The 27,439-nt window shown below is 40.6% G+C and overlaps 1 protein-coding gene across 1 annotated transcript; it reads left to right on the plus strand.

The window, feature by feature from the left end:
• On the plus strand, positions 1-27,019 carry LOC134568992 (cytochrome P450 4B1-like). Its single transcript, XM_063427765.1, has 12 exons — positions 1-229; positions 3,205-3,349; positions 4,220-4,264; positions 10,179-10,306; positions 13,449-13,573; positions 15,946-16,097; positions 16,536-16,642; positions 23,516-23,706; positions 23,791-23,924; positions 24,632-24,696; positions 25,083-25,165; positions 26,701-27,019. Exons 1-12 carry the CDS (start codon positions 26-28, stop codon positions 26,867-26,869), a joined length of 1,548 nt encoding a protein of 515 aa, XP_063283835.1. The 5' UTR covers positions 1-25; the 3' UTR covers positions 26,870-27,019.
• The last annotated feature ends 420 nt before the right edge of the window (positions 27,020-27,439 follow it).

Below are 27,439 nucleotides of genomic sequence, written 5' to 3' on the forward strand. Positions count from 1 at the left end.
GTGAATAGACAGACAGTGCAGGACTATGGCTTCCTTCCTGTGGAAGGTCATTAGTAACTACTGGAATTCTGCTAATATCTATCAGATCCTGCATTTAGTGTCCGTTATCTGCACAATACTGGTTCTGCTGAAACTCAGTGCATTTTATAATAGGTGGAAGAAGCTGAGCACAGCTTTGCAGAGCTTCCCTGGACCTCCCAGTCACTGGCTATATGGACATATTCACCAGGTGAGTGCCTGCTTACTCTTAGCGTCAGCCAGGTGAGTGTCCACTTACTTTTAATATCAGGCAGGTAAGTGTTCGCTTGCTAATTAACATCAGCCAGTTGATTATCTACTTACTCTTACTGGTTTATTGACTAAACTCTGAATTGTAGAAAGTCGAGAACCGAATTGCAATTTTTTTTTAAATAGCTGAACTGGTACTTTTTTCAAACTCGGCTATAGCCTCAGGTTGGCTATTTTTGCCTAAATTTTGTAATTCGGATTTCAGCTTGCTACAATTAATGTCAGTGTCTATTTATTATTCACTAAACACCAGCCGTACAAAGTCCGGCGAAAATTACCGATTTCTGATCGCACTGTCAATTCTCAAATTTCTGAATTTCAGCCGATTGTTGGCATTCGGTCCGCCTGAAGTCCAGACCAAATTCAGGCCCGTTCAGAACCTGAATTACAAAATATTGTTAAATAGTGTAAACCATATTCAGGTATTACAGTCCAGATGCCCCAATGTTTTTGCTCCATTAGTTAAAGGGACGTTTGGACTTTATTGAATAACCCCCGTTAGTGGCAGCCAGGTAAGTGTACACTTACGGTATGTCTTTCAATTTGGCTGAAATTTATTAGATTCACTTACAGATGAATTGAAGCCAAAGAAAAATGATTCTATTGATACAATAATTCGAGCACTAGTTTACTCTTAAAAATACATTTCTATACATTTTAATTCATTATTATTTTTCGAGTGTGATGCTTTACATAAAAATAATTCAGTACAAAATTACGAGGAAAAAAGCCAATCTGTGACTTTACCTGAATTGGAGATTTGTTTCCAAATCAGCTGTTTTGGGCTAAATTTTACAATTCAGCTTGCAGCTCACCACAAATCACTGTTCAGTGAATAAACCGATACATGAATACTTGCCTTTTAGTACATCAATACATTTTTATCTCCATAACAATAGTGTTTGATGGTAAAATTATTCAATTTTTGCCATCTGTATTTTCCAATAACTTCATAATTTGGTGTAATTAAATCGAGCATAAATGCATCACGTGCCAGTGTTTATTTTAATAGCGCCGTGACAGGTTTGCTATCTGTGCTGTCATCAAATCACCTTTGGTCTGCTGTTAAAAAGATCCGTTATCGGCACCAGGAGGCAATAAACCTTGTTAACTGCTTTGCTAAATACATGATAATAGATGTCTCATTGGACTGCTTTGCAGGTTACAAAGTCTCTTTGGGGTCATGTAGACTGCTTTACATAGAAACATATCTAGTCTGTGCAATTTTCTAAATACTCTCATTAGTCCCTGGCCTTATCTTATAGTTAGGATAGCCTTATGCTCATCCCACGCATGCTTAAACTCCATCACTGTGTTAACATCTACCACTTCAGCTGGAAGGCTATTCCATGCATCCACTACTCTCCCAGTAAAGTAATACTTCCTGATATTATTTTTAAACCTTCGCCCCTCTCACTATGTAACAATGTTTGGATTTTGCAGACAATGTTCCTGAACTTGGTTGGATATCAGCTAACTGAACCCAGCCAGACAGCTGAACCTGGATTGTTATCATCTAAATAATTTGCCCACTGGGAGTACTAACAGTGAGTGGGCATATAGTTAACACTTGGGGGTGTGAGGGTTAATTATGTGGCATCTGGCCAGAGCTTGTTTGCCAGCCATTACGTTAGTAAGTTCAAATACAAAACAGTCTATTATTATTATTATTATTATTATTATTTTATTTATATAGCACCATCAGATTCCGTAGTGCTGTACAAAGGGTATTATTGGGGTCATACTGCCATCATATTGATATAAGGGAGATTTAGACCTCCCTTTTGCACCCACCTGCCGCATGACACATATATAAGACAAATAGGCTAATGAATGGCCACCAATTGCTGCCCTATCCCATGGGGCCTCTAAAATAACAGTGGGTCTAAGTGCCCCGTCTGTGCAATTAGAAAGAATTGGAGCTCAAAGACGGTTAGAATGTGGTTATACTGGATAAAAAAGTTAGACCCCCTTAATGCGCATACATTGTTATAAGTAATAGGATATTTTAGTGGAAAACCTTTATCTCTCAGGGATGCCTACATGTATTCATGTCTTTATATTTATGATTGCAAATGCTGTACATGTAAATACAGTAATTACAGGTTTTATTTGGAATATTGTCATGTAATGACAGGTCATGTATGTAATGTCAATTTGGGGGAAAAAAACAATATATATTAATAATAATTATTATTATTAATAAGAATTCTGTGCCCCCAACTGTTAGAATTCTGAGGGTGTTTTAAATTAAAATACTGGGGACAGACAGATCACTGTCCATCCCACTTCCCCCACTAAATTAAAAAAATTGGGGGGATATCCTAATGTCTCATCTATGCCCCCAACTGGGTGTATCGAGTGGTGGCTACTAATTTTAAACCAGGGGACCAAGGGTCCCTCCCAGCCCCAACCCATAGGTGGTGGCTGTGGGCTCTAATTAAATAAACAACAGGGGAACATAGTCACCCCACTGGGGACTATAATGAAATATTCAATTGGGGGTGTATATGCCATTGTCCACACAGCCCTGAAATTGTAAAAAAATGACAAGGTCTCAAGCCCCTAGCCACCAGTCAATAAAATAAAGTAACCCTACCAACCCTTACCCTAAAAATAGTAAGGGGGAGCAATACACCTAATACCTGTATTATTACCTGCAAAAAAATAAATAAAATATATCTATCATGTCTTGATCCTGAGGAAAGTCCACAAGATGGACTGAAATGTCGATCCTTTTTAAATGAACCAATAAAGCATTGAAGATTTTATATATATATACTAACCATCAAAAGTCTTCTTTCTTGTACAACTTCATCTTCCAAAAAAAGTTGAATGAGAATCCATTATTTATTAACCCTTTAAATGCTGCAAAATCACCCTCTTTTGATAACATCATTTGTTTGAAATTCCCAGTTTCGTCGTGATGGGAAAGATTTGGATCGTCTTTTGGTCTTTGTGGAGAAATATCCTGTAGCATTCCCTCTGTGGCTTTCCAGATTTGTAGCATCATTGATTGTCACTACCCCTGAATACGCCAAGGCTGTGTTTGCAAGATCAGGTATGGGACAAAAAGGGTAACAGAGTAACAAATACTACTGAGAAGGTGCATCTAAACATATCTGTTGAGTGATGATGAAGAGAGACAGTCAACCCTTAGCCTAGAGGAAAAGACAGACATTTGGCAGAGAAAAATACATCCGTAACACATATTTTGGGATGTATAAACATTCCACAACATGATCAATGTCTGGTATCATGTTCTATAAACCGCCCCAGTTACCAGAAGGGGAATTGCATTTTAACTAAGCTGATTTAGAAACACAGAGGACAATGTATCAGTGCCACTCAGCCACAGGTAATGTAATGTACTTTTTATATAGGAAAACTCCGTCATTCCTGGGCTCAATGTGAGTGATTAACAGAAAAAAAACAATTATCTAAGTTTGCAATTTTTAAACAATTAAAAGTTAATAAAGAAGGAATCAGATACATATAGCCATAAACTTGGGTCCTCATTATTTATTTTTCCTGTAACATATTGCAATTGTCTCATTTATTGTTAAAAGTCCCCCTTTACAAAATTCTAAAGTGCTGTGGAATAAATTGACACTATATAAATGCCAATAATAATAATATATTCCAGTATAACGCAGTGTATATGAGTGTATTACTGCAGCAATAACATGTACAGTAATAGGTGTGTATTATATAACTCCATAAACAATATGGTATGAATGAGTACATCACGAAGCTAAACTATAGTATGCAGTGAAAAATAGTGTAAATCAAACATTTTGATTTTATTATAAATAACTTTTTAGATTACATAAGTGATCATGAAAACACACAAAATATGAAAATGTCCTGCAGTGGCTGTTACTTGAAAATGTGTTTCTTTAAAAAGGCTAATATTTGATATCATTTTCAGATCCCAAATCATCGACAGGTTACAATTTCCTGATTCCTTGGATCGGTATGTAATGGTTACATTTTCAGTTTTGCTTGCAATTCTGTTGCAAATGACTATCACATATATGTAGCTGTAGCCTGTAGCTCGGGTGTTCTCCGAGAGGACAGAGAGATGTCCATCTTAGCTATGCATGCGGTGTGCAAAGGCAAACTCACGAGATGCATTGACCTCAAACTGCAAAAGAGGAAGTACATTTCTTTCTTTGATGTCTGAGATGTGCAGTTGAAATTGCCTACACAAAGACACGGTGCATGGCAAATTCCTGTATGGTAACTTTGATGATACAGGTTTGTTATGGTGTTGCTAATTTTAATAATTTTTCTATAAGACACTGCAAGTGTGATGCCTTTTATTACTTCACTAAGTTGTAAAATAGTAGTAGAATGTATTTTATTGCCTACCTTATTATTTCTAGTAGTATTTAGATAGCGCCAACTTTGTCCACAGCAATTTTATAATATTATTAAGAGGGAAATTTAACAATAAATGGGAGAATTATAAAATGTTACAGGGACAATAGGTTGATGTTGCAGCCAGTGGCGTACACACAATCCATGGGGCCCCGGTGCGAAACTGATCCGTGTACAGACAGAGTGACACAGACCCGCACATACAGAGATACACAGACACTTACAGAGACACATACACACACACATACATACAGAGACACAGACACACACACATACATACAGAGATACAGACACAGACACATACAGAGAGACACAGACACATACAGAGAGACACAGACACATACAGAGACACAGACACATACAGAGACACAGACACAGACAGAGACACAGACAGAGACAGAGACACACACATACATACAGAGACAGACACACACATACACACATATACATAGAGACACAGATACAGAGAGACACAGACATACATACAGAGAAACACACAGACACACACTCATACATACAGAGAGACACAGACACACACATACAGAGACACAGACACATACAGAGACATACATATACAAAATGTATGTCCTTGTGACTTTCCCTGGGGGCTCAGCCTGATGGGAGTCAGAGTTCCCACTCTGACTCCCTCCTCCTCCTTCCTCCCGCGCGGGTCCTGATAGCTGGGAGGAGTGACCGGGGAATTACTTCCTCCCAGCAGTGATGATGTCCAATTCATGTCCATCGGGTGGCCCTTACAGCATGGGCCACCCGATGGACCCCGAGCGGGCTGGGGCCGCAAAACGTGGCAGCTGGTACCTGTTCGCGGGGGTCCGCAGGGCGGCCGGGCCCCCTGGAGTGCGGGGCCAGGTCGCACCTGCGACCCCTGCGACTGTGGTATGTACGCCGCTGGTTGCAGCTTACAGTCTACAGGAGGCGGGGTAAAAAACACAATAGGAGGGGCTTTGATAGGGATAGCCACCAAATGTCAGGGTAGCAAAGTAGCAAAACTGAGAAGTGAGAGTGGAATGTGGCCCTTTAAGAGAGAGCAAGAGACAGGAGATTTGTGAAATAGAAAGCAAATATATCCTGTAATTGTAACAATTCTCACAAACTTAAAAAACAAACAGAAATAAACCTATAGGCATTACATCACACTCCTTCCAGACAATCTTGAACTATAAATAACGGTGTCAATATTTCATCTTCCTCTTTCTTTTTAAACAACGACCACAAAAATCAAATCATAAGACTTGTGTAAGGAAAAAAAACAAAAAAAAAACTGCAGATATCACAGGAACAAACGTGAAGAAATCGGTCCCATAAACAGATTTATTACACCATGAGAAAAAATAGAGAATGTTTGGTTAGAAAAATGCATTATGATGAGATAATATCACCAAGATTATCAGAGAAATATTAAAACTTGTAGCAATCATCAACATCTATCAATACGTGAAACGTAAACTTGTAATTTTGACATTCCATAAATATAAGAAAGTTGGTTTAAAACGGCATAAACTGGGAAGGATAATACTTGCCTGCGATAATTTAATTTATTTTACTATTACGTGAAGCATAGAAATTCACACAATGTTTTCACAGAGATTGCTGGATAGAAAAACTGATTTAATTAACAATTTAATTTATTATTACATTTCCTTATGCAGACAAGTAATGTCCTTAACACTATCAGCAATGCCTGGCAGATAGCCATTCCAAGCAAAAATGACAAAAGTCATTGACCAGATTTGCAAAAGTCTACAGCAGACTGTATGGTAAAAACTACTACTAAATGAATCAGATGAACCAAAAGGGTGTGTGCATGGCCAATGTACTGCAAAATATATACGTTAACATAAATATTATATTTTCTCGGTATTTCTTTCAAAGATAAAGTAAGAAAAAGTAGCTAATCGCAAGAAATGGAATAAAAATCTTCGTTTCTATATCTCTTTATTAGCAAAAGTTGTACCTATCCATAAAAGTGGTGACAATACTTTGGTATCTAACTATCGCCCGATATCATTGCTTCCAGTATCGTCAAAAATCTTTGAAAAATGTGTCCACACGCAACTATGTGAATATTATCAGCCAACAAATTATCTGACCCCTGATCAATCAGGCTTTCATCCAAATCACTCAACTTCGACTGCCCTCTTAAAAGTTTGTAATGACATCCAAATTGACATGGAACAAGGAGACTTAACTTTTCCTTGATTTTGCGAAGGCCTTTCTAGACCCAGTAGACCATGGCATTCTTTTGCAAAAAAGTAAAAACTCAGGCATTGGTAATCGTCCGCTAAGCTGGTTTTGATCTTATGTTTCAGACCGATTGCAATATGTGGCCATTTCTTATAGCGCTTCCTTCCCTCTTTCAGTCATGTGTGGTGTTCCCCAATGCTCCATACTCAGCCCCCTACTATTCACATTATTTATAATTGATCTGCCTAACGTCTGCAAAGCCTCAACTGTACAGACCACACTGTAATCTATGCTAGTAAACCCAAGCTACCGCAGCTTGAGGCTGTGCACCAAAATCAATTCACAGAGGTAGAAAAGTGTATAGCGGATAACAAACACTTTCTAAACACTGACAAAACTGTCACAATGATCTTTGGAACTTTACCTAAATGTAAACTACAAAATCAACAACTGTGTATCAGAACAAATTCAAATAGCACACTGACAGCAGTTGGTTCTTTTAAATATCTAGGTATGTTGCTAGACCTCAATCTATCCTTTGGCCTTCACATTGAAAAAATCGCTTCAAAACTTTACCCAAAACTAGGTGCCCTGTACAGAAACAAATCCTGTGTAATGTGTACAGTAAGGAAACAGATAGTGCAACAAATGCTAATGCCGGTCATTGATTATGGGGATGTCGTTTATGCACCGCAAACCCACCTTAATAAACGTAATACGTTATATAATTTGTTCTGCCACTTTGTACTAGAATGTAATTACTTTACCCACCACTGTGACATGTTAAAAGAGCTAAACTGGCTGTCGCTGGAATCCCGACGCACTCTTCATCTTTCCAGCCTTGTGCATAAGAGCATTTCTGGGAAGCTCCCACCCTACCTGAGTAGAATGCTCTCCCCAGCTTCTCCCACCTCCTATAACCTCTGATCCAGTACTAGCATGATATTTAGCATACCGCAATACAAAAAAAGAAAAATAAATCCCTCTCTAAATATCTCAAAATAGAATGCACCTGTCAAGGTTAAATATATTTCTTACCTGTTCTGTGTTAAATTTTGTATGTATTCTGTTTATTAATATTGTTTTGTATTTTATTGTACCCTATTGTAACGATAAAATATTTTGTGGACTCAGGACATACTTGAAAATGAGAGAAATCTCAATGTATCCATCCTGGTGAATTATTTTATAAACAAATAAATATGTTTTAAATATAGATTTTTTTTTTTCTGCTCCTCATTTTTTTGCTCTTTTTGTCACTTCTCACTTAAAGGAACACTATAGTCACCTAAATTACTTTAGCTAAATAAAGCAGTTTTAGTGTATAGATCTTTCCCCTGCAATTTCACTGCTCAATTCACTGCCATTTAGGAGTAAAATCACTTTGTTTCTGTTTATGCAGCCCTAGCCACACCTCCCCTGGCTATGATTGACAGAGCCTGCATGAAAAAAAAACTGGTTTAACTTTCAAACAGATGTAATTTCTCTTAAATAATTTGTATCTCAATCTCTAAATTGAACTTTAATCAAATACAGGAGGCTCTTGCAGGGTCTAGCAAGCTATTAACATAGCAGGGGATAAGAACATCTTAATTAAACAGAACTTGCAATAAAGAAAGCCTAAATAGGGCTCTCTTTACAGGAAGTGTTTACGGAAGGCTGTGCAAGTCACATGCAGGGAGGTGTGACTAGGGTTCATAAACAAAGGGATTAAACTCCTAAATGGCAGAGGATTGAGCAGTGAGGCTGCAGGGGCATGTTCTATACACCAAAACTGCTTCATTAAGCTAAAGTTGTTCAGGTGACTATAGTGTCCCTTTAATCTGTGAATACAATAAACATTTAGTGTTTTTCCCATGGTCATCAATAAAAACGTCTCTATTGCGCGAGTCTATATGGTGGCACGGAAATTGGGAATTTCGTCAATTGCTTGATCAGCACAAGTCCAGACGACTGTAGATATTTTGTCCATTCGACAATTGACTTTTTCTTTTTAAAATAAAAAACAACTATTTCGTGCAAACAAACCCCCAACTAATTCCAAATTGATTATTCTATGCGTTCCAGACCCTAGTGTAAACCTTCCTTCCCCTACTGACACATTTCCTCAATGTACTCCCTGGGTGAATGCATACGTGCCACAGGATTCGACCACTTATACTTACTGGACACTTTCTAAATATCAATCTTCTGTTCAAAGTGTCCATATGTTTGAGCCTCCATATCAACATTCTATTCCTAAGTAATTGTGTCATAATAACTTATGCCTTTTCTCAATTGTTTCATTTCCAATTTTTGTAAAACTCTTGTGTGTAGGGGACCGGGAAAAATATTGTAATAAATGCTGAACGCATCAATGTGATCCCGCCTAAATATTTTTATGACTAAAATGTAGAGTTTCAGGACTTTACGTTTTTTTTTTTCTGATGACATTGGCATTATTCACTAAAGTAAGAATTCAATGTGAATTAAAAATGGTTTAGATTTATGGTCAAAAAGGTCAAACTGTAAAAGTCCGCTGTGCTGTCAGTTGGGTTACTCTAAATTTTAAATTCTCTTTGAATTCCCTTTGCATTTGAACTTTAGTAAATAACCTTGTTAGTAAAGCCTACTCTGAATGTAGATCAATTCATTGGTAATTATATTCCTCATCAGGGCACTGAAACAAATGTCTCCCAATTTAATAGGAAACCCTAAACTTGTCAAACGTTTTATCATCCAATCTATGTAACTCCGTTAGGTGTCTAATTATCAGGACATCAGGAGAATAATCGTCCAAAAAGATGAATGTGTGGTTGGGCATTCAGCATTCTTATCTGAGGCCCTTCCAAAGACCCTTTGTGGAAAAACACATCTTTAGTGAAAGTTTGTAAAGAGCCGCAAAGGTAGTCATATGGAAACCTAATATATTGATAAAGGAAAATAAAATAAAAATCAATACACTGCTGGAAAAAAAGCCAGGGGAACTTCTTCTTGCTTCTTCTCTGTTATCCATCTAGAGATTCTATCGATCACCTCTGGGATCAATGAAAGCAATCCTAAAAAATACAACTTTAGTATATTTTAAAATATGGTACTTGGTAGAAGCACGCGGATTCTCAGTGATTCCATAAATAGCGTGGGCAAGCGGGAAAGTTTTTTGTTTTTTTTTTAAATGAACAAACCTTGATTTAACTATTGGAATCAGGCATTACATTTATTGTACGTTTATAATTACACAGATAAAGAATGTGGTGTCTCTGACTGATGGATTTCTCTGAATGTTCTTCAAGTCATTATGTTGATTCTCTTTTTTTTTACTACAGGGAAGGGTCTGCTGGTCCTGTCTGGGGAGTCTTGGTTCCACCACCGCAGACTACTCACCCCAGGGTTTCACTACGATGTCTTAAAACCTTACACCAAACTCTTTTCTGATTCTACAAATGTCATGCTGGTAAGTGACAGATGCGCAATGTATCGTTACATTAGTGGTCTCTCAGTGGTCTTTAAGTTAATCAGTGCTCTATCAGTAGTCTATCAGTGTTCACGGCTCATAAATCCCACTCTTCATTAGCCAATTGGCAAGTGAAAAATCACCCAGGTCAGTGTGGAAAGGACTCTCCTGGATTGTAGTGATGGGCAACTTATAAATGGCTAGAAATTTAAAGATCTGAATGTTTTAACTGCTGTGATAAGTAGTCTGTTAGTGTTCAATCTGTAGTCTATTAGTGGTCTGTCTGAGCTATAGGCTGGAGCTTAAAATGTACCCATCATCCAGTGCACCTAGCAAATGTAAAAAACTGAATTTAATGTGCTTTAAAAATTGGTCTCTCCGGGGGGGCGGGGCCTGGCAGCTAAGATGGCCGGACGTGTTTCTTGAGAGCTCCTGCATTAGCGGGCAAACGAAGGCGCATCCTGCAAAAAATACCCACGCTGGCAGCACACAAAGACCCACAAGCGAAGCAGGACTGTACGTGGAGCATAAAGATACCCGACATGTGTCACTGCTCACAACGGGCACACGGACCGACCACGCGGCCTACAATGGAGCGGAGATTAAGGCCTGGGGGAGACGGCCGACCCCTTGGCGTGATACCTGCTCACAAGCGAGTGCTGACTACTGCCCTGCTACCCCCCCCCCTCTGGACCGGTGGGGGACATCCCGGTCCCCGCTGGGGACGGTCACCCCCGCAAAGCGAAACAGCTAACCAAGACTGTAAGCAAACGAGATGGCAGAAACGCGACCAAGATGGCGGCACTGGCACACCCGACGCCAAAAAGCACTCACATCCAGCCGCCCAAGCACACCCAGGAGTTTCTTGCCCGGCTATACCACCGCATACGGACAAAGCTCCACTCTAAGAGCCTCTACCTCGCCATGAAAGCAGCAATGGCGTGGATCCGGCCGTCTACACGGCGACGCCTGAGCGGTAATATACCACGGGCCTCCGGGCCGACCTACAGCCGGAGACAGGGCCGGGAAACGAAGTGGAGGGAAGGGGAGGAAGAGCCCCCAAACACTAACACCCCGCCTCGCACACACCGCGATGAGACCGCAGGGCCCACTCACCACTCAGCTACTCCAGCAACCGACTACCACAGAAAAGCGACCCCACGAACAAAGACACGTGAGCTCCGACCTCATGCCAGCGACGGACAACTACGGAGCACCCCTCCGAAACGAAGAGAGGATGGAGCCCTACAACAGGCACCGGACATCTGGGGAACGATGAGGCCGCCCTGCAGAGGGGACGAGACCAAGCGAGATACCGGGCGCACACCGTACATCGCATTGCAACAAATAGGCACCCAGGCGCCCACGAGAGCACTAAGAGACGATGTAATCTCACCAAGCCGAGGAATTGGTTGACAGTACCACATACACTCGAGCAAAGACTTGCATTTACAACCCAGTTTACTGGTACCAAGAGGGACACTGCTGTTTAAAATCTATTAGAGTAAATGTTTTGGTTTAGATTTTTAGTTATACTCGGTTAATTATAAGCTGTCTGCCTTTACCTAATTGTGTCTAACCCCACTTAACTGCCGGTGATGCAGCATACCCTAGTGATGCCTTGCTAATTATTGGTGACTCCCACTAGTACCCTACTGACCCCAATGCCCAGTATCCCTCCAGCCATGAGAGTACACTGCTCCTATCCTACCATTAGACTTGGCAGCCTAAACCGTCCAGAAAAGGGCAACCGCGCAACCCGCACTAGATACCACTGACCCACAAAATATGCTGGCACTACAGGGGAGGCCCTATCTGCGTTATTTTCATTTATGCCACCAGTTTAAGTTATAACGTAGTTGTTCTTATATCTACCATCGAGTTACCTCACCATATGGCACATGCTAGACAAAACTCTACTCGAGATTACGCTCCTGTCTAAATATTTTTAAAATTATTCCGTTACACTCGTTAGTAATTCTGTGAAACGTTAATTTACTAAAACTGTGCAAATATATGATGTCTTTACAACCGCAAGGGCAACCAGCACAGTCACACCCAGCAATCTATGCACAAGCGTCCCTGCCCAAGCGCTCCCCACCTTATCTGAGCAGCATCCATCACACTACAGCCTCACAGCGAGGAAATACCAGTACGTGAATAATCATATCAAGCTAAACCGTAATTATAATTATAAAAATGTGCATGCATTAACATACCCCATTTCTGTTTTCAAATGTTTAAGAAAAAGTGTGAGGATTGCCTTTGGGGTACCTCAGGCGTGTTGTTATCTTTTTTGCACGACAAAAATAAAGAATTAAAAAAAAAAATAAAAAAAAAAATTGGTCTCTCCCTCACCTGTCCGTTATTTCTGTGCGTTGAATGTTTTGCTGTTGGCATAGATGTCATCTAGTGAGCAACAAGGGAGAATGGGGGAATCCTCCTATAGGCAGTGATATTCCCCCAGAAAATGCATGAATGCTAATGAAACCGGCATATTAGTATGGGAGTTACATTAGTTAACATGACAAAACTGTAACTGAGAAAGAAAGCAAGTGAAATAGTAACAGCTCATGAAGCATTTAAATATATGATTCATGTTTATCTAAATGACATATTATTTTTTTTAGGAACTGATAAATAGAAACATACGTGGGATGTTAGATAAACCTTGCCTGTTATCTACAACATTTATAATGATTTCTTCCTACATTAAATAGTCAATATTATACTAATCCTCTCATGCATTCAACTATTTTATTGTAAATAAATTTAGTTTTGTTGACACCGCAGCTCACCTCGTTTTAACCATATGTTTTTCTACTAAATGTGTTACTTTTGGTAGTTTATAAACCAGTATCATATATTTCAAAATAATTTATGTGCCTTGTCAACTTTCAGATCTATTCTACCCAAATTTAGTTTACCGTAATCATTTCTTTAAACTTTGTAAATCGTTTTTAAAAATATAAATCTAACCCAAATTCTTTGAGTTAATGAATATGTGTCCTCTAGATCCCCTTAGTCCCTTCACTGTTGGTAATAAACATAACTCAATTACACTATAGTTAATGCTGATATTAATCTGATAATATGTATATTTTACATTTATATATTGTTATATATTTAAAATTTCATTCAGGATAAATGGGAATCTCTTTGTAATAAAGATGAATCAATTGAACTTTTTGAACACGTCAGCTTGATGACGCTAGACAGCATTATGAAAACCGCCTTCAGTTACCATAGTAACTGTCAAACCAAAAAGTAAGGCTAATACTTAAAGAATTTTGTCTGAATCACAATTGTTACTGTTACTGTTACTATATTTGTCTATACCTTCTGCTTGCTAAAGTAGGAAATATACAGAATGATGTCCATATTGAGCACTTAGAAGTACTATGCTTGTACCTCGGTGCTCAGCTGTTCAGCTCAGGACATTCTACAAAACTGATTGGTGAAAATTGATGTGATTTGATTTGTAATTTATCTTTTAGTTCACTACAGTTTAGTGGTTAGCAAATAAATTTCATTGTTATCTTATCAAATGTTGATAAAACCAGGGCTGGATATCCCATTAGGTAGAGTAGGTGCCTGCGTACATGTACATATCGTGTAGGAGGGTTTGTGTTTTTTTCTGTTTATAGCACTTATAATGTGCTTTTGTGGAACTGAAGTGGGCTGGTGGGGAGATAAGTACCATGAGCCTTGGCCAGTGTCCTCTGTAGTGCAGTCTGTCTACTATGTTTGAATTCCAAGAGAAAGGCAATTTATTGGAACCAGCAGCTACAAAGCGACGTTTCAACCCCTTAGGGTCTTTATCAAGCTTGCCTTTCTCTTGGAATTCATTTGGAGTGCCTGGATTCATTTTCTATTTTTACTATTACATTTAGTCCATTTTGGTACTGGGACATATCCAGTGAAGCACCCTGGATTCCTGGCAAGGGGTGGAGTGCACTTCCATCAATTTGTTTACATTTATCTACTATGTTTGACAGCAGAGCTGCAGGAACAGTTATGGAGGGTGTAAAACTCAGTGCTGTCCCAGATCCTCCTGTGTCTGTGTGTGAGGCTGGACAGGAAGTAGAAGGTATCACTTCCCATCTGCCCACTAACAGCCTCTCATACAGGAAGTGCTGTGTTATAAACGGTCTTTTCCCTTACCCTAAGTTTAAAAAAGTTTAAAAAACCCAAAACCGAAACAAACCTTTTCCTTAGTCCAACATGTAACCACTCAAGGCCTAAACTAAAAAAACAAACAAAAAAACTTCTCCTTAATCATAGGATTACTCCAACATATAATGTTTAGATGTTTTATGCCTGACATGTAAATCCAGCCCTGGATAAAACTCCAGGTATGTGATCATTTTCGCACTCACAGCTCAGCGCAAGAGGCATTGATTTTCACAGGGTGAATTCAAAGGAAAATTAATGTTTGACCATATATTTTTAACTCACTTGGAATTTATACTTTAGTAGTCACAGCAGTAGCCACAGCAACATGGAATTCCGAATTAACTAAAAGAGCTCATCTATCACGCTTTTCAGTTGATTTGGAATTCAGAGGAAATAGCAATTTTGAAAAAAACGGATCTGAAAGTCTCCAGAAAAACCCTGGAAAAGTAATTCCATAATTTGGGGTTTAGAAGGTTGAGAAAATATCAAGATTTTGAATGTAACTTTTTTTTATTATTCTCTTTTTTTTTTATTGACGTAATAGTAACAAACTACAGAAATTGCAAGGAATGTGCATTTAATTTTTTTTATTTTTTTTTATGTAGAATTGTCAGAATAAACTAAATAGCCAAGGGGACAAACCAGGGGCTTATGTGGCAGTACACCTCTTTTCATAGATTGGTTGTGATGTAAGCCAATGGTTAAGCATTTTTAAATTCTGTGGAATTTATTTCATAAAAACTCTGCCAAACCCCTTAACTCATGTATTCCTGATTCTTTAGGTTTACTAAAATCATTTAGAATACCCGGCTGTATGAACATACTCCCAATACATGAATAATAATGGCTGGGTTCATGCCAAATCCAAGAGATGCCTAATGCTTGGAAGCTTCCTGACATGTTTGGTCCCTGTGATCAGTGAAGGGAGTAGGTGCAGACATGGCATTTCTCATAGTACTGCTAATAAGCTCCCCGTAAATAACGGATACTAAATCCAAACTAACCGTGACTATATGTTATCCATTAATACTTGACGGATCCTTTTTGATGATTGCAAATTCTATTGATAGTTAAAAAACACTCCACGGCCCACATTCAAAAAACATTTAGTATATAAACTACCATTGAAAACACACATGCATTTAATTATATATATTTTTTTCTTAAGGGTATATCTAAAAATAGATTGTAAAAGCTACAGATATCTTGTCTGAAACTGTTGCAAACCCTCCCCTTCTAAACCCGCCCAGACTTCCTGTGGCTGTCCAATCACAGACTTCCCAATTCAGCTCAATGAGAAGTCTTTGCAAGGCAGGAGCTCTGTGCAATTGCTGCCTTTTGAGTTTAGCTCCACTAAGCTAAACAAACCAGGAAATAGCAGGACCATTTGTCTGACAGCAAGGGCGGTGTAACATAGTGTTTAGAGTGATCTTTTAGTGACTGCTTGTTGCTCTCTCTTGCAGGGATAATACCTATATCCGCGCTGTATATGATCTTTCACTTCTTACTCAGACGAGGATTCGAACCTTGCCATATCACAGTAGCCTCATCTTCCACCTAAGCCCGCATGGATTTCGATTCCGCAAAGCCTGTCGCATTGCCCACCTTCACACTGGTGAGTGGAGGTCGTGATGACCAGACCCATCGGCTATGAATGTAAAAAAATCATGAACTCAAACTAAAATGTTATGATACAGGAAATACACATCACTAATTGCAGTCAGAAGCTACCATGTTAAAATAATATGCTCCATATACAATGAGGTCAGAAGAATCTTAGTAATCACCTGTCCTGCTGGCAGAGGCCCAGATCCCAGATTGCCACTCAAAGTGGAACCGTATGGTGAATAGCAAGTATGGTAAGCAAACAACATCATGAACAATCAGTTCAAGCAAACTAGTTGTACATAATATCGTCTGTCTTTGAGGAGCAGAAGAATTAGAAATGTCAAAATTGCTTTTCCAGCACTTTCCAATGATAACGGAACATAGAATGTTAATTATTTTAAAATATTTATTATATATGATTTTAATTAATATTTTCTCCAACCAGAGAAAGTTATTGCAGAGAGAAAAAATCTTTTAAAGCATAAAGAGGAATTGGAAAAACTCAAGCAAAAACGACACCCGGACTTTCTAGACATTTTACTCTGTGCTAAGGTGAAAAGACAATATTATTACTTACCATTCAAAAACCTATGTACATATTGAAAATAGAGGTGGTTTAAACCCAAAAATAGTTTAAATAAAAAAAAACAAGATGAATCACACTCATACATATAGTAAATGTAGTTTTTAACTAAATACTTTAAAAATTTATGTTGTATGAATGATTACAATTGCACATGAATTTAAACTGTTTTTCTTCCTCTATATTATGTATGATACCACTCAGGATTCTGAGCTGATAGGAAGTCTTAAACCAGACACAATATAAGGAGAGGTGGCTACATTTCACTTATAGTTGAATTATTGTATTACTTCAATAATCTCCAAGTGCCAATATCTGTAACTGAGCTCCGAGTACTGCGGCAACTTGGTAGCATCAAATATCCTGTGCATTGTGTATTCAATTGATGTCATTTGGAGAGAACCTGGGCATCGTTGGTGTCTACAGTACCTCACAAAAGTGAGTACACTCCTCGCATTTTTGTAAATATTTTATTATATCTTTTAATGTGACAACAGTGAAGAAATGGCACTCTGCTACAATGTAAAGTAATAAGTCTACAGCCTGTATAACAGTGTAAATTCGCTTGCCCTCATAATAACTCAACACACAGCCATTAATGTCTAAACCGTTGGCAACAAAAGTGAGTACACCCCTAAGTGGAAATGTCCAAATTGGGCCCAATAAGCCATTTTCCCTCATCGGTGCCATGTGACTCGTTAGTGTTACAAGGTCTCAGGCATGAATGGAGAGCAGGTGTGTTAAATTTGGTGTTATCGCTCTCACACTCTCTCATACTGTTCACTGGAAGTTCAACATTGCACCTCATGGCAAAGAACTCTTTGAGGATCTGGAAATAAGAAAAGATGGCCTAGGCTATAAGAAGATTGCCAAGACCCTGAAACTGAGCTGCAGCACGGTGGGCAAGACCATACAGCTGTTTCACAGAACAGGTTCCACTCAGAACAGGCCTCGCCATGGTCGACCAAAGAAGTTGCACATGCTCAGCGTCATATTGAGAGGTTGTCTTTGGGAAATAGACGTATGAGTGCTGCCAGCATTGCTGCAGAGGTTAAAGGAGTCAGCCCGTCAGTGCTCAGACCATATGCCGCAAATTGCATCAAATTGGTCTGCATGGCTGTTGTCCCAGAAGGAAGCCTTTTCTAAAGATGATGCACAAGAAAGCCCGCAAACAATTTGCTGAAGCGCTATGGAATCTGTTGGCGCTATATAAATGGCAATAATAATAATAATAAGCAGACTAAGGACATGTATTACTGGAGCCATGTTCTATGGTCCGATGAGACCAAGATAAACTTATTTGGTTCAGATGGTGTCAAGTGTGTATGGCGGCAACCAGGTGAGTAGTACAAAGACAAGTGTGTCTTGCCTACAGTCAAACATGGTGGTGGGAGTGTCATGGTCTGGGCCTGTATGAGTGCTTCTAGCACTGGGGAGCTACAGTTCATTGATGGACCCATGAATGCCAACATGTACTGTGACATACTGAAGCAGAGCATGATCCCCTCTCTTTGGAGACAGGGCAGCAGGGCAGTATTCCAACATGATAATGACCCCAAGCACACCTCCAAGACGACCACTGCCTTGCTAAAGAACCTGAAGGTAAAGATGATGGACTGGCCAGGCATGTCTCCAGAACTAAACTCTACTGAACATCTGTGGGGCATCTTCAAATGGAAGGTGGGGGAGCGCAAGGTCATCATAGAGGAATGGAAGAGGACTCCAGTGGCAACCTGTGAAGCTCTGGTGAACTCCATGCCCATGAGGGTTAAGGCAGTGCTGGAAAATAATGGTGGCCACACAAATTATTGACACTTTATGCCCAATTTGGACATTTCCACTTAGGAGTGTACTCACTTGTGTTGCCAACGGTTTAGACATTAATGGCTGTGTGTTGTTATTTTGAGGGGAGAGCAAATTTACACTGTTATACAGGCTCTACACTAACTACTTTACATTGTAGCAGAGGGTAATTTCTTCAGTGTTGTCACATGAAAAGATATAATCAAATATTTATAAAAATGTGAGGGTTGTACTCCCTTTTGTGAGATACTATATGTCAGTAAGGATTTAAACATTAATTAACCATTAACCGGCGAACTGGGCGAACCGCCATAGACTTCAATGGACAGGCGAATTTTAAAACCCACAGGAACTCTTTCTGGCCACAATAGTGATGGAAAAGTTGTTTCAAGGGGACTAACACCTGGACTGTGGCATGCCGGAGGGGGATCCATGGCAAAACTCCCATGGAAAATTACACAGTTGATGCAGAGTCTGGTTTTAATCCATAAAGGGCATAAATCACCTAACATTCCTAAATCACAATGGATATGGATTGACACCTGGCATATGACATATTGACACCTTGACATATGGATTGACACCTGTCCTCAGAGACCCTGACACACACTGACACAGAGCAGAATAGGGACTGTTCCCCCTACATAGGGTCACTTGGCAGATATGGATTGACACCTATCCTAAGGATCCCTGATACACACTGACACAGAGCAGAATAGGGACTGTTCCCCCTACATAGGGTCACTTGGCAGATATGGATTGAACCTATCCTAAGGATCCCTGATGCACACTGACACAGAGCAGAATAGGGACTGTTCCCCCTACATAGGTTCACTTGGCAGATATGGATTGACACCTGTCCTCAGGGACCCTGATACACACTGGGGGGGACCTACTGTCCTTCCCCCCGCCCCCACCCCTGCGCGGTGGGTGGGGGCCATAAATCACAATGGGGTGAGGACCTACTGTCCTCCCCCGCCCCCACTACTGCGCGGTGGGTGGGGGCCATAAAAATAATGAGGGGGGTCCTACTGTCCCCCTTGGCCCCCACCCCTGCGTGGTGGGTGGGGGCCCTGAATAAAAATCCCCCCCCCAATCAAAGGTGACTAGGGGTCCCCAAGCCCCTAGTCACCCACCCCCCACCCCAAAAAAGTTACCCCCTACCTACCCCCCTCACCCTAAAAAATAGTGAAGGGGGAATAAAATAACTAACCTGTAAAGAAAAATTCAACTTACCATTTGACGTCCGTTCTTTTTTCTAAAATCTTCTTTTTTCAGCCCCAAAAAAGGCCAAATAAAAAGCCATAAGAACCGACGCAATAAAAATAAAAATAAAATAATCCATCTTCACCCATGGAGGGTTCCGCGCAGACTGAGTTCTGCAGGGCGGGGGAAGGCTTTTAAAAAGCCTTGCACACCCTGCAATTAGGCTAAGAACACTCTGATTGGCTGGTTTAAGCCAATCAGAGTGCTCTTTGTCATTTTACACAGCGTGGGAAAATTCCAAATAACTTTCCCACGCTGTGTAAAATGACACAGAGCACTCTGATTGGTTAGTTTCCAAGCCCACCAATCACAGTGCTCTGTGTCATTTTACACAGCGTAGGAAAGTTATTTGGAATTTTCCCACGCTGTGTAAAATAACAAAGAGCACTCTGATTGGTGGGCTTGGAATCTAACCAATCAGAGTGCTCTGTGTCATTTTACACAGCGTGGGAAAATTCCAAAGAACTTTCCCACGCTGTGTAAAATGACACAGAACACTCTGATTGGTTAGATTCCAAGCCCACTAATCAGAATTCTCTTTGTCATTTTACACAGCGTTGGAAAGTTCTTTAGCAGTGGTGGGGCCCGGGGGGAGGACAGTAGGTTCCCCCCTCATTATTTTTATGGCCCCCACCCACCGCGCAGGGGGGGGACGGGGGGACGACAGTAGGTCCTCCCTCCATTGTGATTTATGGCCCCCACCCACTGCGCAGTGGTGGGGGCCGGTGGGGAGGACAGTAGGTCAGGGGTCAGGGTTCCCCCCTCATTATTTTTACGGCCCCCACCCACCGCGCAGGGGTGGGGGCCGGGGGGAGGACAGTAGGTCCCCCCTCATTATTTGTATGGCCCTCACCCACCAGGCAGGGGTGGGGGCGGGGGAGGACAGTAGCCACCCCCCCCCAGTGTGTATCAGGGTCCCTGAGGACAGGTGTCAATCCATATCTGCCAAGTGACCCTATGTAGGGGGAACCGTCCCTATTCTGCTCTGTGTCAGTGTGTATCAGGCATCCTTAGGATTGGTGTCAATCCATATCTGCCCAGTGACCCTATGTAGGGGGAACAGTCCCTATCCTGCTCTGTGTCAGTGTGTATCAGGGTTCCTTAGGATAGGTGTCAATCCATATCTGCCAAGTGACCCTATGTAAGGGAACAGTCCCTATTCTGCTCTGTGTCAGTGTGTATCAGGGATCCTTAGGATAGGTGTCAATCCATATCTGCCAAGTGACCCTATGTAGGGGGAACAGTCCCTATTCTGCTCTGTGTCAGTGTGTATCAGGGATCCTTGGGATAGGTGTCAATCCATATCTGCCAAGTGACCCTATGTAGGAGGAACAGTCCCTATTCTGCTCTGTGTCAGTGTGTATCAGGGATCCTTAGGATAGGTGTCAATCCATATCTGCCAAGTGACCCTATGTAGGGGGAACAGTCCCTATTTTGCTCTGTGTCAGTGTCTGGGGGGAGTATATGCAGTAATACAGAGTGTCTGGAGGGAGTATCTTTAGTAACACATAGTGTCTGGAGGGAGTATCTGCAGTAACACAGTGTCTGGAGGGAGTATCTGCAGTAGAGTGTCTGGAGGGAGTATCTGCAGTAACCCAGGGTGTCTGGAGGGAGTATCTGCAGTAACACGGGGTGTCTGGAGGGAGTATCTGCAGTAACACAGGGTGTCTGGAGGGAGTATCTGCAGTAATACAGTGTCTGGGGGGAGTATCTGCAGTAACACAGAGTGTCTGGAGGGAGTATCTGCAGTAACACAGAGTGTCTGGAGGGAGTATCTGCAGTAACACAGGGTGTCTGGAGGGAGTATCTGCAGTAACACAGGGTGTCTGGAGGGAGTATCTGCAGTAACACAGGGTGTCTGGAGGGAGTATCTGCAGTAACACAGGGTGTCTGGAGGGAGTATCTGCAGTAACACAGAGTGTCTGGAGGGAGTATCTGCAGTAACAGAGTGTCTGGAGGGAGTATCTGCAGTAACAGAGTGTCTGGAGGGAGTATCTGCAGTAACAGAGTGTCTGGAGGGAGTATCTGCAGTAACAAAGAGTGTCTGGAGGGAGTATCTGCAGTAACACAGAGTGTCTGGAGGGAGTATCTGCAGTAACAAAGAGTGTCTGGAGGGAGTATCTGCAGTAACACAGAGTGTCTGGAGGGAGTATCTGCAGTAACACAGAGTGTCTGGAGGGAGTATCTGCAGTAACACAGAGTGTCTGGAGGGAGTATCTGCAGTAACACAGAGTGTCTGGAGGGAGTATCTGCAGTAACAGAGTGTCTGGAGGGAGTATCTGCAGTAACAGAGTGTCTGGGGGGAGTATCTGCAGTAACACAGAGTGTCTGGAGGGAGTATCTGCAGTAACACAGAGTGTCTGGAGGGAGTATCTGCAGTAACACAGGGTGTCTGGAGGGAGTATCTGCAGTAACACAGTGTCTGGAGGGAGTATCTGCAGTAACACAGTGTCTGGAGGGAGTATCTGCAGTAACACAGAGTGTCTGGGGGGAGTATCTGCAGTAACACAGAGTGTCTGGAGGGAGTATCTGCAGTAACACAGAGTGTCTGGAGGGAGTATCTGCAGTAACACAGAGTGTCTGGAGGGAGTATCTGCAGTAACACAGAGTGTCTGGAGGGAGTATCTGCAGTAACACAGGGTGTCTGGAGGGAGTATCTGCAGTAACACAGAGTGTCTGGGGGGAGTATCTGCAGTAATACAGAGTGTCTGGGGGGAGTATCTGCAGTAATACAGAGTGTCTGGGGGGGTATCTGCAGTAATACAGAGTGTCTGGGGGGGGTATCTGCAGTAATACAGAGTGTCTGGGGGGAGTATCTGCAGTAATACAGAGTGTCTGGGGGGAGTATCTGCAGTAATACAGAGTGTCTGGGGGGAGTATCTGCTTGTAACATTTATATGCACTGAAAAAAAATAATAAATTGAAAAAATAAAATAAAATGGTTGCAGTTTCTGAATGAATCTAAAATGGATGCTGTCCAGTAGGTGGGAGGGTCTGCTAGGGAGGGTGCACTGCTGATTGGCTGGAATGTGTCTGCTGAATGTGAGGTACAGGGTCAAACTTTACTCAATGATAAAGAATAGGGGGCGGACCGAACATTGCATGTGTTCGCCCGCGGTGGCGAACGCGAACATGCTATGTTCGCCAGGAACTATTCGCCAGCGAACCGTTCGGGATATCACTATTAACCATAGGAATATAATAACATAATATGGCCCTCTCTACAAAATGTCTATAGATCGGTAAGGTTTTATGCAGAAATGTCCTTGTTATATTTGCATGCACTAATTCAATAGACCTTTTGTGTACAATGAAAAATATTCTGTTTAGGGATTTACCCTACCATTCCTAGATTTCACTATTGGAATTCTGACCGGAAAAATTCCGGTCCTATTGGAAGGTAAATCGGAATTGGCATGAATTAATTTGTTTTCTTTGGTATTTTAGTCTATCGGTGTCATTTAGATTAGCAACATTCTATTTAAAAAAATACCATCATAACATTATATAAATGGTATATATAAATATATTTTCAAAAGGTAAGGTGGGGCACTGGGTGAATGAGTCATGTTCCATATTAAGCCACATTGACCCTCTCTTTTTTACCTTTTGGAGAATCAGACTTTAAATGCCCTGATCATTGCATAATGTTATATACATCTAACTCGTCTTTACATGAATACAAAGCATTGTAAAAAAAAAAAATAGTATTTACTATTTGTTTCCTATTTTAAATAGGTTTTTAATTTTCTTTTTTCTTTTTGTGCTGATAGGATGAAAAAGGCCAGGGTTTGTCAGATGATGATATTCGGGCCGAGGTGGATACCTTCATGTTTGAAGGACATGATACAACTGCCAGTGGGATCTCCTGGATTTTATACTGCATGGCCACACAACCTGAGCACCAGCAGAAATGTCGGAAGGAGATCAGGGAGGTCCTGGGGAAAAAAGATACTTTAGAATGGTTAGTTTAATGGGCATACTATAGGACTTATGTCTTAGGACCCTGTCTTAGGACTCTGTCTTATTATCTTTATTTAATAACCAGGGAGGATCTAAGCAAGATACCATACACCACCATGTGCATCAAGGAAAGTCTTCGTCTCTACCCTCCCGTCCCATCCGTATCAAGGGAACTTGCTAAACCAATCACATTCTCTGATGGAAGAACTTTACCAGCAGGTGGGTGTGATACACTGTTAATGTTAGGAAATGTTGGGAAAAAGCTTTTATTTTTACATACTCTGTTAATTCGATTTCTTAACTGACAGTTCTTTCACAGCTATTCTTCTGAAAAATATTCACTACGTTCCAAGGTGCAGGTATAAATAAAGTACAAGTAACATTACTAGTGATATCACTACCATCCAATGTTGGATTTGTAATTGATAATACAGAAGTGTACATACTGCGTTATCAGTGCAACTGCAGAAAGGACTGGCTTTGGGTGTTGGGGAGTCTAGTTTTTGTTAAATCACTTCAAAACTTCAATTAGCTGTTGTAGTTATGGTGTTTCTTTAATCAGAACACAGTCAACATTTTGGGTTTTTTTTGGCATGGGAGTGAATAATGTTAATTTAGGAAGAAATGCATAACATATCCTATATTGGATGAAAAAAAATAAATCAAAACTTAGCATTTTTTAAATTGCTCTAATAATACAATTATGGCTCTATCTTGCACGTGACTAGCACAATGATTAATGAAAGAGCCGACTTGTGGAAAATTCTCCAAGTTGGCAAAAAAGCTTTCGAGTTGCAGCAGACTGATGCTGCCCAAGTCAGGTACAGTCAGGTATAGGGGTTCAAATAATAAGACCCCTGGAATGTGAGGATCGTGAGATAAAATGTATCCATCTCTAATGTCAGTTATTTGGGTTTTGTTTCTAGGCTGCATGGTGAGTCTAAATATATTCTGTATGCACCACAACCCCAGCGTGTGGAAGGACCCAGAGGTATGATACATCTTTAAAGCAATTGTAGAATGTATTCAATAAACATGGAATGATTACATAATCAGTTTGCTACATTTTGGCAGGAAATTCAATTACATTTTTTTGATCTTAAGTAAAATGGTGAATGATTGTAAAAATCCAAACTTACTTAATAAAAATAGATAATTAAAACATAATATGTATAAACATTTTGACATGTATGATATATGCCATGTGTGGGGTGAGGTATATGTGCACCGTGGCGAAGGAGATATCACGTTGTACCCAGTCTAGAGTTGTATGGTGTGATAGACTGATTGGTTTACAGTGGAGTGAAAGGTGTGGAAATTGCGTTTTCAATCCTTGGTATTTGTACCCTTGGTAAGTAATGCTTCCATTTATTATAGGTATTTGACCCTTTCCGGTTCTCCCCAGAAAATTCTGCTAAGAGGCATTCCCATGCTTTTGCACCCTTTGCTGCTGGACCAAGGTAACGTTCAGTAACTGGAAGAGATTTTGAGCATAGATGGAGAAATCATGAGTTTAATCAGCTGTGGGGATACGGAGCAAGAACAGTTGCGGTCACGGGTTATACATTTTTAAGTGAAATAAGGAGAAGCAAAACTAAACTATGGGGGGGAGGACAGTAGATCACCCCCCCTCATTCTTATTTAGGGCCCCCACCCACGGCGCAGGGGTCACCCCCCCATCATTGTTATTTAAGGCCCCCACCCGCCACTCAGGGTTGGGGGCTGGGGGAGGACAATAGGTTCCCTCCCCCTTATTTTACTTTAGGGCCCCCACCCGCTATTGTGGGCCAATAGGTTTTTATTTTTGTAAAAAAAAAGTTACAGCCACTGGCTGCTCACTGTTTACTAGACATGTCCCTACTCGCAGTATAGCGAGTAGGGGCTGAATTTACTAATACTAAGTAATCTTTACTTAGTATTAGTAAATGTGGCTGAAAGACCAATTTAGGTCTTTCAGCCTTTTGATAGATAGCTCCCTAATACCGTGGGAATTAGGGAGCTATCTACTAAGCGCAATAAATAGGATCGGAGTTTCATTTATTCAAATGAAATTGTGATACGAACAAAGTCCCGAATTGCGTTCTAACACGAATGGAGAAACTGTTCTCATACCGTTAGGATGCAATTCGGCAGTTTTACAGGCGTTCTGTCTAAGTGACAGGACGTTCGGCAATACTGACAGGAGGCATCGTGGGAACTGGGAGGAAAGCTATTTGCACTTTACTGCATTGACTATCAAAGGGGTGCTCACACAGTTTGTCGTTGCATTTTATTCTTAACCAGTGGTTGTCTTGGGGCCCCAGGCCAGCTCGGAGACCCAAGCAATTGCTTGGTTTGCTTGCCATGTCGCGACAGGCCTGCACATGAGTCAAACGCTTGTTGATTGGCTGCCTTGCAGCTCTTCAAAACGCACCATTAAATTGCAGAACACCGAACCGGAACTGTTACTGAAATGTCCGGGATCGGGGTCAAAAAATCGTAATGTTCAGTACGAACCCGAACTTTACAGTTCGGGTTCACTCAACTCTACCCTTTACCCACTGCACGTGGTTGAGGGGAAGCAGGGACAATTTAACTGATTTTTTTTCTTGGTTTTATGTGGAGTAATTACAAAGTAATTGTTTTAACGTTCCCAATTCACTGCACAGGGGATAGATAATAGAAACTCTCACTCTACCAGCTATAGTCTGAAATAATAGGAAGGACCATATTACCGTGTCTCTCCTGGTTAATAGTCCAGAAAATGAATATGTTCATAGCTAAACAGACACCCAATAGGGATTTATGTGTAATAGATTATTTTGCATAAATCATAAAAGAGCTCACAATCCTCCTGGAACATTAGCACATGAACAGTAAGACCTTTTATCTTAGGTTTTCTCAGTTCTGTTAGAATGGAGCCGAATGTAAGCATTATTTTTATTATTTTAGTTATCCTTCCCTGATCAATGATTTTCCTCTCCTGAGATTACTTTGTATCTGTCTTACATCTTAGAAACTGCATCGGGCAGAACTTTGCAATGAATGAAATGAAGGTGGCCGTAGTTCTGACACTGAAACGCTATGAAATATTACCAGATCCATCCAAGCCAGCTCTCAAACAACCTCAGCTTGTCCTCCGTTCCAAAAATGGCATCCATGTGTTTCTGAAGAAAGCAAGCTAATCAAGGGGTACAACCATCAAATCATTACACATCTGACAACTACATCAATCAGTATCATTGATCTGGATTGTATCCAGTTTCCTTCCTAGGGATGGATTCTGTTAAAAAGATAAACTCAAGGAATGGAATAGTTATCATTTTGACATCTATGGCGATTATTCCAGTTCATTTTCAAATGATTATACAGAATCGAGCTCCTAATGTGTTCAACAAGAATCTGGAACTGAGGAACATTGTGTCTGATAATTGAAGGGATCTTATTCTGTGATGAAGAGACTTAATCAGGTTAATTTCTAATTATGTTTTAAAGTGCTGTTAACTAAGAAATGTATTGTTCTAATATTAAGCTGTAATGGACAGAATTTTAAATACAATTCTTTTAAAGGTATAAAACTGAAACATTTGCATTGCCCTAAAGGGTAAGGTTACGTTATGTTATTTTTCTTTTTATTAATAATGACTTATCCTTCAAGGGGCAATTTTTTGCTGAGTTGAATGAAAATTAAAAGCATTTGGAGAGCTGCCTATCTCTGAGTGTTATTTTTGCTGCAAATCCTCAAGATCTGGTGC

Source organism: Pelobates fuscus, chromosome 7 (assembly GCF_036172605.1).
Source record: "Pelobates fuscus isolate aPelFus1 chromosome 7, aPelFus1.pri, whole genome shotgun sequence".
Lineage (NCBI taxonomy): Eukaryota > Metazoa > Chordata > Amphibia > Anura > Pelobatidae > Pelobates > Pelobates fuscus.

Bases quoted from the DNA above. Each gene is read 5' to 3' on its own strand.
- LOC134568992 (XM_063427765.1), top strand. From the start codon at position 26: ATGGCTTCCTTCCTGTGGAAGGTCATTAGTAACTACTGGAATTCTGCT. The intron at 16,643-23,515 runs GTGAAAAGACAA...TTGTGCTGATAG, and splicing joins ACATTTTACTCTGTGCTAAG to GATGAAAAAGGCCAGGGTTT. The intron at 24,697-25,082 runs GTATGATACATC...CATTTATTATAG, and splicing joins GCGTGTGGAAGGACCCAGAG to GTATTTGACCCTTTCCGGTT.